The sequence below is a fragment of the Castanea sativa genome, chromosome 12 (genome assembly GCF_040712315.1).
Source record: "Castanea sativa cultivar Marrone di Chiusa Pesio chromosome 12, ASM4071231v1".
Classification (NCBI taxonomy): domain Eukaryota; kingdom Viridiplantae; phylum Streptophyta; class Magnoliopsida; order Fagales; family Fagaceae; genus Castanea; species Castanea sativa.
In genome coordinates this window covers 4,770,423-4,786,489 of record NC_134024.1, presented here as the reverse complement: position 1 = coordinate 4,786,489, position 16,067 = coordinate 4,770,423, and the positions used below count along the sequence as shown (strand labels likewise).

The following is a 16,067-nucleotide window of genomic DNA, read 5'->3' as shown; positions in this document are numbered from 1 at the left end:
TAGGTATTGACTCCCTTGAATGAAGTATTCCTGCTCCTCCTTTTCATAGATAAAAAGTTGTAAGTAGGATTCAATGAGGTGATCAAGGGAGCTGTAAAATTTAAATCTAATATTAGGAATTAAAATAAAAGTGATTGAACTTTGTGGGTTTATAGTATATCATTTGAGCTCCCTGAAACATAAATTAATCATACTTAAAAATTCCATTCTGAAAAAAGCTCAATGATACTTCAAACACCATATATCTATTCTATTCCTCCTCCGCATTTTCTCTTTTCATTTAATTAATACTAAAGAGTCCAATTTTTTACTTCTGTAATGAAAATAGTTTCATTTAAGATATAATAATATTACGTAATACACTATCAATCACTCAGGTCCTTATTCATGGATGCAAACAAAATACTAATTTAAAACTAGACAAACAATAGTTTAGCAAGTGAGAAGATAACTAGTGCATCTTAATCAATTGCCTTGTACATTCCTTAAAGCATTGGTGGATTGAGATCCATGTGCAATACCATCTAAGGGTTGGAATTAAAAGTTGAAAACCCAACTATTTTTCTCTAACCTTAAATCCGAGAACTTTTAAACTTTTTTTATTCATCGACTAAGGGAAAAAGAAAGTTGAAAAGTTAACTTTTAATCTCAACCCCTAATGGTATTACTTATTGCACATTGGATCTAAATCCTGCACTACAGGGAAGATTTAATAGGAGTTGTTGGCAAATCACCAATTGCATGGCCTTTCAATGTGCCCTCAAGTTCCTTCATGAATATTTCATGGGTCACTTTTGGTAGCAAGATTGACACCACAATGCCATTTTTCCCTTTACCATTGCTAAACGATGTGTAAGAGCTTGCAGGCATAGGATTGGGTCCATTCCAGAGATTGGCTAGCCCACCATAAATAGCCTTACCCCACCCAAAGTCCACCTCTTCAAATCCCACGTGTGTCACATCTGTTGGAGAGCAGCATTGAACCCGATTGACATCAGGTTTGTCTTTAATCACCACAAAATCTATATAAGACTGCACATATTCCATAGTGACATTAGCTTTGGCAGTTTTAACTAATTCTATTGCATATCCCAAAGGGTTCTCACAAAGCTTCCTAGCCATTGTTATAGCCACTGCGAATACAACAGCATTGCCATAATACCCAGTTGGTAATGAGGGGCTAAGTTTGCCTCGCACATTGACTGGAAATATCACACGCACTTGGCTCTCTAGGTTAGGTCTAAGTGCTATTGTACTGCATCGCCAAATGCACGCAGTTAATATATCAAATGTGGAACACTGGTTCATGTGACTAGGGACGTGTTTATGAACTGCATTTACTTCGGTCGAGTCGAGGAAGAAAGAAAAAGGGACCATGTTTTGGAGAGGGTAGTCATTGGTATTAGGAAGCTCATCGAATTGGTGATGTTTGCACGTCACCTTTGGTGGGTTCCTTGCACTGAGAAGATCCTTTGCCAAACTGGGGGGATAGAAGGGGTACAATAACCTCGTGCCAATTCACCCACGGCACTCATGAATTGAGCTATGCCAATTGAATCACTCATAGTATGGTTTTGGCGTAGGGCAAAGATAAAACCTCCACATCTTAGTCGAGTGACCTGTTAGTCAACAAAAGAACCCCATTAACTTAAGCATATTGGTCATTCCTTTTTGGTTTATATTTACTTCAATCATTTGACATTCTTTCTATATGTGGCAAAGCCAAAATTTTAATTCAAGGGGGGTGATTAAGATGAAAATAAAATGTTGAAGACAAAATTGATTCTAATTTTTGTAAAATTAATACAAGAAAAAAAAGTAAAAAACACTTGATCAGTTAAATATTTTATTAATATAATATAATGTAAGTGTTAAATTATAATTAATTTTTTCATGCCTAGAAATTGATTTAGAATAATTTTAAAATGTCTTCTTTTCAAAATGCATATATTGAAATAGTTTTTTTTTTTTTTTCAAAACATGAGAGAGGGAGAATAGTAAAAGAAAAAGAAAAAGAAAAATAAATCTGACAAGCGAGCTAGGGAGGGAAAAAAAAAACAAAACGAAGTGTAAGCGTTATGCTCGAAATTCAAATACCATTTAGAATTGGCTGAAATGGTACAAAGTACAAACACACTCAATATCCATTGAAATTTAAGCTGAGGTAAAACAAGGGGATTTTAGTGTATTGGTTTTATAGTTAGCACTGAAATATTACACATGTTTTGATGACACATGTTTTGATGAAAATGAAATAGAATTGAACTTTGACTAATATAAGTTTTTGTTAATTATGCGCCATTAAATTTTAATTTTAAAAATTTCACCATTGGATTAGGTCTCCTATTCATTATCAATTATATATTATTTATTCTTCGATCTATAAACTATTATTCTATGTATAATTTAAAGTGCGTAAAACCTAGAATTTAACACTTATAAATGATATTTTTATTCTATAGGTATGTTATTCAACTAATGTAATTCAAAATTATTAATTAGTGTAATATCAACAAAAATGATATTAATAAAAGTTACACCATATATGAATTTTGAACATGGGAAGAGATGGCTTGGATCTCACCAGTCTATATGGCACATTTCATCCATGGTTATAAGCGTATGGTAAAAGGAAAATTATGTGAAACAGCCCACTTATTGTAATCTACTACTTACTACTTACACTTAGAGAATCTATAGCCACGCAGCCCTAGCAAGGGGGTTGTGGTTAATTTTTAATCATTTATAGATTCCATGTTCATGAAAATGAATAGACAGTTCAAATTGTGATTTTATTTTTGCAGACCACTGACCCAATTAATTGTGAGACCCGCATGAAAGTAAGATGTGAAAAGAAAATTTAAGAGAGAGAGAAATGAGTACCTGAATGAGCAACAACGGGCAGTGAAGGATCTCTCCTGAGCTTGGAACATCATAGAGGAGTTTGTCCATACATGGGATTGGAGGATAAAGTGCATCACCGAACTGTTCAAGTATAACATCGGCATCAGCCTCAATGAAGATGACACCCTCACCAGTACATTCTAAGATAAGCTTTCGGCCAGGTCCTTCTCTAAGCCTCCCTGCAAATGGGTAGTAAAACACAAGTGCTTGTGCAAGTGCCTCTCTGATGAATTTCACAGGGTCTTTCCCATGCATAGATGGATCACACCTATAAAATTGTATTACCTCAATTTGAAAGAGAAAATATTCTTGGTCATCCAAATCAGAAAGTTGTTTCAACTCATGGGGAGTGGGCTTGGTTGGGGTCAACAGCTCTGGTTCACACCTTTGCACTGTGAAGGTCAGAGAAGAGGGTGATAGCGCCATTATTGCCATGGCTACAAAAACGGGTATTGATCAAATGTGAGCTCTTCCACTTATGCACTTCCTCTCTTTCTAAAGCATCTTCCAAGTTGAGCTTAAAAAACCTCAGAAAATAGAAAGAAGTGTGGATACATTTACTAGCATCTAGCAGTTGATGCCGATCTACTCCAGACTCTGGTCAACGATTCTCGTACACACTAACACTAAACTAATTGAAAAAGATGATATTTTTTTACTCTATAATATATATATATATATATATATATATATAAAATCATACAAATAAAAAGGAATTAAAGAGACTACCTAAAGGGAATTAAGTAATTATTTTTTAATGACATTGGAAAATTAAATACTAAATGAAATAATGTTTAATTTAGGATTATGTGCTTTCCTCGTATTTTCTTGATTGTTGACCGGTGCCTTCACCAAACTCCACCAATTAAATTTGCTTTTTTAGCAAAAGTATATTCTTAGATACAACATTTTGTACCCTTTACGATTCAGACCCTCATTTCCTAATGATGCTCGAACTCTAAGGTCCTATGCCAATTTGGAGCCCAATCAAATATTAAAGTGACTTGAGGAGTGTTAAAATGGAAAATATAACATTTTAAATGAGCAAAATTTTATTTTTAAAAATAAAATGACCAAAGTAACTCTCGGCCTGCGTATGTGGGTTGCAACCTGTGTATACAAGCTAGAGCATGTGTATACAGACATATTCTTGTATACACAGCTAGGGTTTCAAAAATATAAGAAATACAAGTTTTTTGCAATAATGACTAAAGTTTGGAACAAATCCCATATCGTTTGGGTGCTGTTCTAAACCTCATTTTTTTTCTATTATAAAAAACCTTACATGGTACATTTTCAAAACACAAAAAAATCTCACAGGAAAAACCTAAAATTCGCTAGAAAATAGTGAATTAAAATGGAGTTTTTCACAAAATACCCTCAAGTCATTTTTATTTGATTCAGACCTTTAATTTTTTGGCCCCAATCAAAACTGCACCCAAACTCCACCAATCAAAACTGCTTTTCTATCAAAAGCATGACCAAACAATTGCCCTCCCTATCAGCATGATAACAAATAGCTTTGTTACGTGTACCTTAATTCAACAATCACTTTAATGTGTAACTTCTCTTTAAGTAAACTGTATAAGATCTTGAACATGCGATTAAAGCTGGACTTGCAGCAGAAAATCAAGGCTTTCAACATGTTTTGTTCCTAAGTGACAGCAAGAGTCTTCTTCAGACCTTCAAGAAGAAAAAAGCCTCAGATTGGCTAGATAGTACTAGACTAGCTGATCTAATTTTCTTGACTCAGAATGGCTTTCACTGCGATATGATCTTAGTACTCTGTGTAGTTGTAAATGAACTATGGACTGTAGCTAAGTTGGCAACCCCTGTGCCACTGCAACTCTGCTGGTTTACTCCAGTTTTTTCTGCACTTTTGTAATCTGCCTCATCCCTTGGAATGGTATAGAAAAAAAAAAAAACTGTGTAAGATCTTAAGGCATTGTCTTTCTAAAACACTTCCTTAGAATCATCTAACAGACTGATATTGTTTTCATGCTAGATGACATGTTAGATTAATTAGTTAAACATTTAAATTCTGGTGAACCAGATTTGGGTTTGGACAGAATAGGTTGAAGAGAAAGTGAACCAAATTTTGAGTTTGGAGAGAGAAATGAGAGGTGGAGCGAGAAGACTCAGTTGTGGGTTTGGGTCAAAGAGCACTACAACAAATTTGAATTTTTTCAAGGGTCAAAACCCTTGAAAAAAGTATTTAAAAACCTTGAGAAATATTATTTTAAGAGTTCTATTAACCCTTGATAACCTTCGAAACTTATACCGTCGAAAAGGAAATTTTGAAGGCTTTCATGGCCCTCAAAATAAGTGTTCTAATCTTATTTTGAGAGTTAAGAGACCCTTAAATAACCTTTTACCAAGATTTAAAAAATTTACATTTACAACCCTTGATAAATAAGGTTATTTAAGGGGGTCTCTTAACCCTCAAAATAAGATTTTATTTTATTTTAAAAAAATCACAATCATGCACAAAATATATACACACGCACAAAAATTTACAATTGTTGAGATGATATGCTATGATATTGATGTATAGCAAAAGTGACATTAATGGTCTCAAAAGTGATATGTCAATTATTGTTTAAGAGAAAAGATATCAACAACCACACTGTACAAAGACCAAATCTGTCCAAGAGTTAAAAGTTTTGATACATTTTATTCTTCATCATCATCTCCAAAGCAAGAAGTTATCAGTTAGTGCAATTGAACATTTCAGCCATTATGGGTGTCTCGAGTTTCTGAAAAAGAGAGAATGATAAAGATTATGAAATTGAAACATGTAAGGAACACCAAAAGAAACACATGAAGAATAACCTAAAAGCAGGAACATACTTCAGTGGAACCAAAACTAGCGAGATATCAAATCATCTAATAAATAAGCTTACACCTATATAAACTAATAAAGGGCCACAACATGGATCTCAAAACAAGCATAGTAATCATGGCATCCTATACTAGAGACACCCATTCTTACTCCAAACCACAGTTGTAGTAACATTACAGTTTTGGCATTCAGTTTGCAGAAACAAAATACTATGAAGATAGATCATGCAACAATAGTACTCGTGTAAAATTGACCAAATTTCAACATATTTAATAACTTGCCAAGTTCTATGATTTTAACAGTCTTTATAGGGACCATTAATGACATGTGGTCTTCAATTTATCTAGGCAACTACAAAGTGTTCCAACCTTTCAGATGATGATTTAGCTTTATGCTGTAAAATAAAAGAATTTCATGTTGAAAAAAAAAATTATTGCAATAAGTATTAATCACAAGTGGAATTATCATAAATTCCTAAATTATGGGTTAAATGCCAACCTTTGAAGCATCTGCATGATGCCAACTGATGCTGCTATCTACAATTTTTGGTAGGCAGTCAGCTGTCTTCTCAAAAGATAACTTTGATTCCTTATTAATCTCAATGCATTTGACAGACTTGAAAAACAATAATAACAATGAGTTAGAAATTTTGAAAATAAAGAGTAAGACTCTAGGCCCCAGCGCATTTATAATTATCTTGGGTTCTTGCCTGCATTTTCTAGTAGCTGCTAATGATAATCCAATTACACCAGCTCCTGCATACAAATTAGCAACAGATGCACCAAAAGGAACATACTTCTGTAACTTCCGGAGCAAGATATTAAAAGCCTGAAAATAATTAGCATTGGACTAAATATTATTATTACTTGTGTCAACATAAGATAATATTATGCATGTCTTGCTATCAAGTTCTAGTTATCTAAAATAAAAAACTGAAAATAAACCTAAATGATGCAACAAAACATAAAAGTACAAAAACTTGGGCATCCCAAACAAAAAGCCAGGATCTAAATCCCAATACTCATGTTCTTTATGCCTTCAGCCCATAAATCCTATCTTTTCAAGTAATTGATGATCCACGTCCATTGCTGTCCAATATTTGATCTAAAAGAAAGAATATACATGCACAATTAAATAAGAAGAGGGGTTTGCTTGATTAAAAAGTCCATCTACCCGTGTGTTTGCTTGGCCAAAACTGGATGGAGCCAAGGCAATATCAATTCCTCCAACAAGTTCCCAAAAGTCTCTCTCTCCTTAAAGATGTCTCCATCTATTCCCAAAAATTATCTGCATCATCAGTTAAACATTCTTAGTTCCACAAATTTTAAACTTTTGAATAAATACAAAAATTTGTAAACTATCCTAACATATTGCATAGCAGATAAATACATGAGAGAATACAGTAAGTCTTGCAGTTAAGAAAGCAGATCTTAAATTGAGATGACCTGCATTAGACGTCATAATTGTAAAGGAAATATTAACCATTGTAAGAGTATACCCAGGAAGTGAACTATTCATTTCCCTATTTATTTCAATCATCTCCTGAACATATTATCCTTTCTGTAGGCTTTCAAAACCCAACATTAACAGTCAGTGTCAAAAGAACATTAATAGTCAAGCCAATCATAGTGGATTTGGCTTAGGATTATTTTATTGTTGAGTGGTTTTGGGCTGGCAGTTGTGTTGTGTTCTGTTCATATTATAGCGTGCGTGCACAAGCTAGTTGGACTTTCAACTCTGTCCAATGATGAACTCCAAAAAGCATAGTGCAAAAAGACCAAATTGATGATCTTAAGCTCTAAGGATATGATAAATGCAAGTACATGGCAATCAAAAGAGGAACCAGAAACAGTCTACTAGCCCACTGTTTCTATGACTAGAAACAATTTTTTTTTTTGTGAAAAATTTATTTGGTCATTTAGAAAGTGTTAATGCAGCAAATCAGAAACTCATTGGCAAGTTGAGCAGAAACTTTTCAAGAAGTAACTGCTAAGAACTGTCAGAAACAAGAACAGCCCAAAAATAGTATAAGTAAATATCAAATAATGGGGGATCAAGAGGATTCTAAGTAGATGTATAGCCACATATTTAATGCTCCCTATTATTAGAAAATCCAAATCCAAATACTAGTGCTACCATGTTTTTGGCACGTTTGCATCAGAGATAATGGTTGATAAGAAATTCTATTAGCATTCCAACTCATAACTGAAGGAAAACTGCTTCTTTGATTAAAATTTGAATATTAGTCTATGTTTTGGATAGTTGGGTTGGTTTCTCATGAGGTATGCCAGCTTTGTGCCTTCTTTAGCCAATTCATGAAGATGAAACACCATCTATCAAATCAACCCCATAAAGTCATTTCTATCATATGATTTTTTCTAGTTGACATAACTAGAACTTAGGGAGAAGGGCAAAATAGAAAAAGCCTTTTAGTAAATAAAAAAAAGGGAGACTACAAGTCAGAACAGAAAACAAATCTGTTGAAAGAAATAAAAGACAAAGCATAACAGAGCTGATACTTTTTTACATCAGCCTAGAATGAATCTAGAGGGATTAGAATGTGACAAGACTAAAGTAGAGATTGTAAAGGTACTTGCAAGTACTGAGAAAGCAAGCATAAAGAGTTAATGGCAATGAAGAGTAGGAAGTCAAGTAATTTATAAAATATAAAAAGCATATGGTACAAAAAGCAATACATAACTATAGAATGCAGGTTTTCCCCCCCTTATCTCAAATTTAAAGAACAATGAGAAACAGCAATAATGTGTAAGCATAGATAGCTCCACAAACATACAAATATCGATCGGCTTTACAATAACACCTGGGGACAAAATGTGGATCTGGATGAAACAGGCTGCTGCAAGAAAACTTTGCCCAGATAACACAATACATAGCTACAAAACTAGCTTAGCTTGGCTTTTTGCAAATGGCTTACCTTGGCATAGTAGTCCTTCCAGACTCTGTGAGCAATCTGATGACCTCCCAAATCAAATGCTTTGAACTTAATTTTCCCAATTCTCGACTCCTCTGATGTAGGGTATTGTGTCAGCTGTTGTTGTACTAATCTCTAAAAATCAATCAAAGAAGGCTCAACATCACCCCATGACACCCAAAAACAAATTGCCCAAATGGACATATGACAATGCAAGGATCATGATATTACATAACAAATATCATCCCACTAATTAAAACCTTCATAATTCATAAAATTCACACACATTTTCAGCTTAACTAGGCCTTGTACAAAGAACATGATACTCCAAAACAATGCCAAGAGCCTTGAAGCCAAACCTCTGATAATTATAAATTAAAAAGCTAGATCTGAAGCAAATTAATTATTAAACAAATACGCATTAGATCCAAATACTACAAACAAAGACAAAGAGAGTGCCCAAGCATTTTCCACACAATAAAACAACAAACAATATAAATTAACACATATATCAACAATCGCATAGTAACTTAGCAATTGATAAACTAATAGTTCTTGAATCCAAAGTGAAATAGAGAATCAATATTCATTCATCAACACAGTCAGAATACAAAAAGGCAAGGAATTCAAATTGATTTTCACAAGCCTCACTGATCCAAGTAAGCAGTGCAGTTATACTAAAATCTGATTCGATGAGAATCTGAATGAAAAAAAAAAGTTTTCGAATAATCTGATTCTGCATCAAAATTGATCAATTCGATCAAATGGAGATCGAATTTGCATGGTTTAATTTCGATAAAGTTATTGATTCGGTGAAGCGCAATAAATCAAATAAAAAGCAACGAGCATTAAAGCGCAACAGTGAAAGAATCGAATTGAATCGAATTGAATAGAAAGAAAGGGAAATTGAACCTTTTTGCGGAGACCAGAGGTACCAGGCTTTTGGCCATCGATTGGCTTGGTCTCGACGCGAGAAACCTTGAACACCATTGCTGAGAGAATGAGAGAAAGAATGACTTCCATTTCTCAGTTTTCTGAGAAACGTGAAACGAAAATCATGGGGAAATCGATGAAAAAGTGTGGGTAAACCAAAAATACAAAAAAATCAAAGACGAAATTCGGGTTTGTGACTTCCATGATCAATTCGTACCTAATCGGAGTTAAGAACACAAAGCCAAGAGAGATGAAGAGTCACAAATTTCCGAGATCAATTCGTACCTAATTGGAGCTGTGTGATTTCCATGATCGTCGAGCTCTAAGATTTCCATGATCGTCAAGCTCTTTGGGCTCTATGGTTTCTCAGTTTCTATGAGAGAGTGAACAAATATTTTAACAAGGGCTGTGGCTTCTTTTTAAATTTTTTCGTGGGCTTTTTCAAGGGCTGATATTTTATCAAGGGTTGTGAGTTGAAAAATGTAAAGTATTGTACCCGCTCTTTTTTTTCACATTTATTTCAAGGGTGTTTTAACTTATTTTAAGGGACCTAATAACCTCTGAGATAAGGTTTAGTAATATTTACAAGCTCACCTGTATGTATAGATTTTAACGACAGATTTTAGTAAACCCTTGATAAAAGAGGGTCGAAAGAACTAAAGTTTGTTGTAGTGGAGAGAGAGTGTGGGAGCTGTTGAGCTTTGTAGAGCCTAATTGTGTGTTGATCCGGATTATGACCTGATCCGAAATGAAAGTGTTATGATATTTTAACGGGATATTTTTTGAGACTTAGTCTATTGTGAATCTTATGTGCAAAAATATAAAAACAATTATTTTAGAAATTAGGGTTTTGGTGTTGTTTTTAGAGAGAAAATTGTATTGCCGCATCTTGTATTATTTCCCTGTGAATAGTGAAATCTATGTAACTCCATGAACTTAAACAAATTTCTGAACCGTGTAAATATTGTATTGTATGATAGTTTTTCAAGAACCACCATCATAACTGGTGAGGGGTGGAGCCTGCAGTAAATGGTGGTTAATCAATCCAAGAGAAAGAAAGAAAAGCTAGGTTTTGAATGAGGTGAGCACGTGCGGGAGCTGTAAGGTTTAAATCCTAATATTAGGAATTATAAAAAAGTGACCGAACTTTGTGGGTTTATAGTAAATAATTTGAGCTCCCTGAAAACATACATATACATACATATATATATATATATATATATATATATATATATATATATTCCATTAAGAAAAAAGCTTGGGGGGAGGGGGGGGAATGAGGTGAACATGCGCGGGAAGCTGTAAGGTTTAAATCCTAATATTAGGAATTATAATAAATAAATATAAAAAAAAAAAGTGACCGAACTTTGTGGGTTTATAGTAGATAATCTGACCTCCCTAAGATATACATATAAGTAACCATACATAAAAATTCCATTATGAAAAAAGCTCATTGATACTCTCAAATACTATTTTTTTTTATACAAAATAAAAATTCTATTTTAACTTAATCTAAGTGTATATGTGTGTTAAGCTCCCTCCTGAAAACTTGAACTCTGGTCCTTGCCCTTAAACCCTACTAGCATTTATACTTATGACGTGACCATCACGCCGAGGGTGCATGGTGGTCAAACACTATATATATATATATATATATATATATATAAATTCTACCCTAACTTAATCTAAGTGTATATGTGTGTGAAACTTCTTCTTAAAGACTTGAATCCCAACTCTTGCTCCTAACCCCACCAGAATTTATACTTGTAAAGTGACCAATACGCCAAGGGTGCGCGGTGGTCAAATACTATATATATAGAAATTTTACTTTGACTTAATTAAAAAAAAAAAATATATATATATATATATATATATGTGTGTGTGTGTGTGTGTGTGTGTGTGAAACTCCCTTTTAGAGACTTGAACTTCGGTCGTTGCCTCCCACACCCCACCAACATTTATACTTGTAAAATAACCATCACGCCAAGAGTGTGCGGTGATCAAACATTATATATTCTATTTCTCTTCCATTTTCTCTTTCATTTAAGTTTGGTTTGGATACAGCTTATAGCGTCCACGTCTTGAGTTTTTTGCGTTTTTTTATTATTATTTTTTTCTTCTTCTGCTGCAACACAGGTCAGGGGGGACAAAGGCTACTATTCATGTTACTGTGCATGAACAGTAGCCACATTTTACTGACTTTTTAGCACATTTGTGGGTCCCATGTACTGTTCACAGGACCCACAAACTTCACTTTACAGAATTTTTTAATTAAAAGTGGATCTCACGGTACTATTTACACATTTAATAATTATTTTTCTACAGTGTTTTCAGCTTTCAGTTTTCAGTTTTCAGTTTTCAGTTTTCAGCTGTATCTAAACGGACCCTTAATACTAAAGAGTTCAAATTATTACTTCACATTCGTCTACATCGTTGCAATGAAAATAATTTCATTCAAGAAGTAAAATAACATTACGTAAAACATTATCAATCACTCAGATCTTATTCATGGATGCAAACAAATTAAATACTAATTTAAAACTAGACAGCAAGTAAAAGATACGTGCATTTTAATTAATTGCTCCCTAAAGCATGGTAGATTGAGATCCATGTTTAATACCATCTAGGGGTTGAAAGTAAAAAGTAAAAAAAATAACTATTTTTCTCAACCTTATGTCCGAGAACATTTTAACTTTTTTACTCATTGACTAAGGGAAAAAAAAAAAGGTTAAAAAGTTGACTTTTAACCTCAACCCCTAATTATCGCCTATGGCATATATTGGATGTCAATCCTGCACTACATGGAAGATTTAATAGGAGTTGTTGACAAATCACCAATTGCATGGCCTTTTAATGTGCCCTTAAGCTCCTTCATGAATATTTCATGGGTCACTTTTGGTAGCAAGATTGACACCACAATGCCATTCTTCCCTTTACCATCGCTAAATGATGTGTAAGAGCTTGCAAGCTTGGGATTGGGTCCATTCCAGAGATTGGCTGGTCCACCATAAACAGCCTTACCCCACCCAAAGTCCACCTCTTCAAATCCCACACGTGTCACATCTGTTGGTAAATAGCACCGAACCCTATCGACATCAAGTTTGCCTTTGATCACCACCAAATCTGTATAAGACCGCACATACTCCATAGCCACATTAGCTTTTGCAGTTTTTACCAATTCTATTGCATATCCCAAAGGGTTCTCACAAAGCTTCCTAGCCATTGTTATAGCCACCGCAAATACAACAGCATTGCCATAATACCCAGTTGGTAATGCGGGGCTAAGTTTGGCTCGCACATTGACTGGAAATATTACACGCACTTGGCTATCTAGGTCAGGCTTAAGCGCTATTGTACTGCATCGCCAAATGCAAGCAGTTAATATATCAAATGTGGAACAATGGTTCAAGTGGCCAGGGACATGTTTATGAATTGAATTTACTTTGGTTGAGTCGAGGAAGAAAGAACAAGGGACCATGTTTTGGAGAGGATAGTCATCTGTATCAGGAAGTTCATCGAATTGGTGATGTGTGCATGTCACCCTTGGAGGGTTCCTTGCACTGAGAAGATCCCTTTGCCATACTGGGGGGATAGAAGGGGTACAATAACCTCGAGCCATTTCACCCATGGCACTCATGAATTGAACTATGCCAATTGCATCACAAATCGTATGGTTTTGGCGAAGGGCAAAGATAAAACCCCCGCACCTCAGTCGTGTGACCTGGTAATCAACAAAAGAACCCCCATTAACTTAAGCATGCATATAGGTCATTCCTTTGTGTGTTTAGGAAAATTATTTGAAGCAGCCTTTAAAAAATTTAAGAGATAGATAGAGAGAGATGAATACCTGAATGAGCAACAATGGGCAATGAAGGATCTCTCCTGAGCCTGGAACATCATAGAGGAGTTTATCCATACATGGGATTGGAGGATAAAGTGCATCACCGAACTGTTCAAGTGTAACATCGGCATCAGCCTCAATGAAGATGACACCCTCAGCTGTACATTCTAAGATAAGCTTTCGGCCAGGTCCTTCTCTAAGCCTCCCTGCAAATGGATAGTAAAACACAAGTGCTTGTGCAAGTGCCTCTCTGATGATTTTCACAGGGTCTTTCCCATGCATAGATGGATCACACCTATAGAATTGTATTACCCCAATTTGAAAGCGAAAACTTTCTTGGTCATCCAAATCAGAAAGTTGTTTGAACTCATGGGGAGTGGGCTTGGTTGGGTTCACCAGCTCTGGTTCAAACCTTTGCACTGTGAAGGCCAGAGAAGAGGGTGATAGCGCCATTATTGCCATGGCTACAAAAACGGGTATTGATCAAATGTGGGCTCTTCCATTTATGCACTTTCCTCTCTTCCTAAAGCATCTTCCAAGTTGAGCTTAAAAAACACCAGAAAATAGAAAGAAGTGTGGATACATTTCCTAGCAGCGGTTGATGCGGATCTGCTCCACGCTCTGGTCAACGATTCTAGTGCACACTAACACTAAACTAATTGAACAAGATGTATCTACGTAAAGGGACGTCATTATTTTTAGTGACTATTAGAGATATATTAGTCCATTAGTATAAGTTTAAGTTTAATTTTATTTTGTGTGCAAGTTAAATTTCTTACTTGTATGAGAAGTTTATTAATCTAGGGTTTAATCTACTATATATACACATGTTATAATTCATTGTAATACAGGATTTATACTACACTCTAATATATTATTAATGTAGTCATTTAGATATTCATCTGTGGATGTAGGCCGTTAGGTTGAACCACATAACCCTCGTATGTTATTGTATTCTATACTTTATTTGCCCGTTTGGATACAGCATTTTCACGTTTGCGTTTTCAAGCCGCGCGTTTTCTCTCTTTTTTTTCTTTTTTTTTCAAGCTGCAATTGTTGACTTTTTCCTGTGAACAGTGCACTCATGCACTGTTCATGAAACCCACAAACTTCACTTTTCAATCACTTTTTCATTAAGAATAGGTCCCACGGCACTATTCATACATTTAAAAATTATTTTGCTACAATGTTTTCAGTTTTCAGCAATAAGTTGTATCCAAACGGACCCTATGTTTTTGCTTCTGCATCCATACTAGCATATTTAACATGGTGTATCAATGCTGATATTTAACATGGTATCAGAGCCACCTTCCTATGGCCATAGTTTTTCGTCCTTACGGTGTATTAAGAGCAATCTTGGTATTCCTCGGTGTTTCTTCGTTGCGTTCATCTTCTTTGGCTTCGCACTGCTGTCGCTAAATCTCTTCGGTATAGTCATGTCACTGATAGAAGTCGCATCAACACTGCAAGACAATTGTCTTCCTCAAACCACTGTCACAGAGCCAAACTTCATTCAAGGGATCTTCTCAATCTTATCAAATCTCAATATTTCATCAAGCTTCCATCTTGAATTTGAGAGGGGGTGTTAGAGATATAGTATCCCTTTAGGAATTCCTCTATAGATGTAGGCCGTTAGGCTGAACCACGTAACTCTCGTGTATTATTGTGTTCTATTCTTTATGTTTTTGCTTCCGCATTCATACTAGCATATTCAATATTGTGTATCAATGCTAATATTTAACAATGACATTGGAAAAATAAATCCTATAAGAAATGATGTGCTTTCCTACTAATTTTTTTTTTTATTGCTTGGTGCCTACACCCAAACTCCGCCAATTAACTTTGAAAATGTTTAGGGCTCATTTGGATGGAGGGGAGAAGAAAGGAGAGTGGAGAGAAGTAGAGTAGAGTTGGTTGAAAATAAGCTAATTTTGAACTTAATCTACTCTACTTTACTTCTCCTCCCTCCGCTCAATCCAAATAGAACATTAAACTTCAAGTTTCTTAAAATATTTCATAGGAAAAAACATATCGTGAGTATATATGTTTTAGTTTTTAAATTGATATATAGTTTAGATAATACAAGTGAGGTTAGTCCTATCTTTACCAGTACCCTAGATCAGTCCTTGAAAAATAAAAATAAAAATATAAGCATCGATCACCATAATTTTTAATTTAGTCAGTAGTCTTATGCTTCCGTTAGAGTTCAACTTTTTAACAATCCTCCAAGTTCATCGTTCATCAAAACAAACACACTCAATAAAGTTAATGGCTGGTTTTGTGTTTAGACCGTATAGTTGCAACAAAAATTAAAACTTTGGGTGGTATGTACCATAAATTTTATTATTATTCTTTTATATATTGAATTAGATATATAATTGTGATAGCACAAAATATTATATCTTGCAGCCATAAATTGCTTACCTTGCACAACATTATATATATAGGGTGAAAAACTTTTTTCACGTATCTTAACGAATCACATTAATGTGTAACTCTCTTTCGGTAAGCTTTTGTAGGATCTTAAGAGCATCAGCAGTGAGTGTGGTATATGCCAAATGTAAGGTGTATTTGGCATTTAGACTCAAAAACTGCTCAGCAATGAAAATGGCAAA

The 16,067-nt window shown here is 34.7% G+C and overlaps 1 protein-coding gene and 1 pseudogene across 1 annotated transcript; both read right to left on the bottom strand.

Annotated features, from left to right (window-relative positions):
- Positions 1–696: 696 nt before the first annotated feature.
- On the bottom strand, positions 697–3,339 carry LOC142618488 (benzyl alcohol O-benzoyltransferase-like; annotated as a pseudogene).
- A 9,069-nt stretch (positions 3,340–12,408) lies between these two features.
- LOC142618540 (benzyl alcohol O-benzoyltransferase-like) lies at positions 12,409–13,914 on the bottom strand. The gene is made up of 2 exons (XM_075791491.1): positions 13,459–13,914; positions 12,409–13,332 (listed from the first exon to the last, which is right to left on the bottom strand). Exons 1-2 carry the CDS (start codon positions 13,912–13,914, stop codon positions 12,409–12,411), a joined length of 1,380 nt encoding a protein of 459 aa, XP_075647606.1.
- Positions 13,915–16,067: the final 2,153 nt, after the last annotated feature.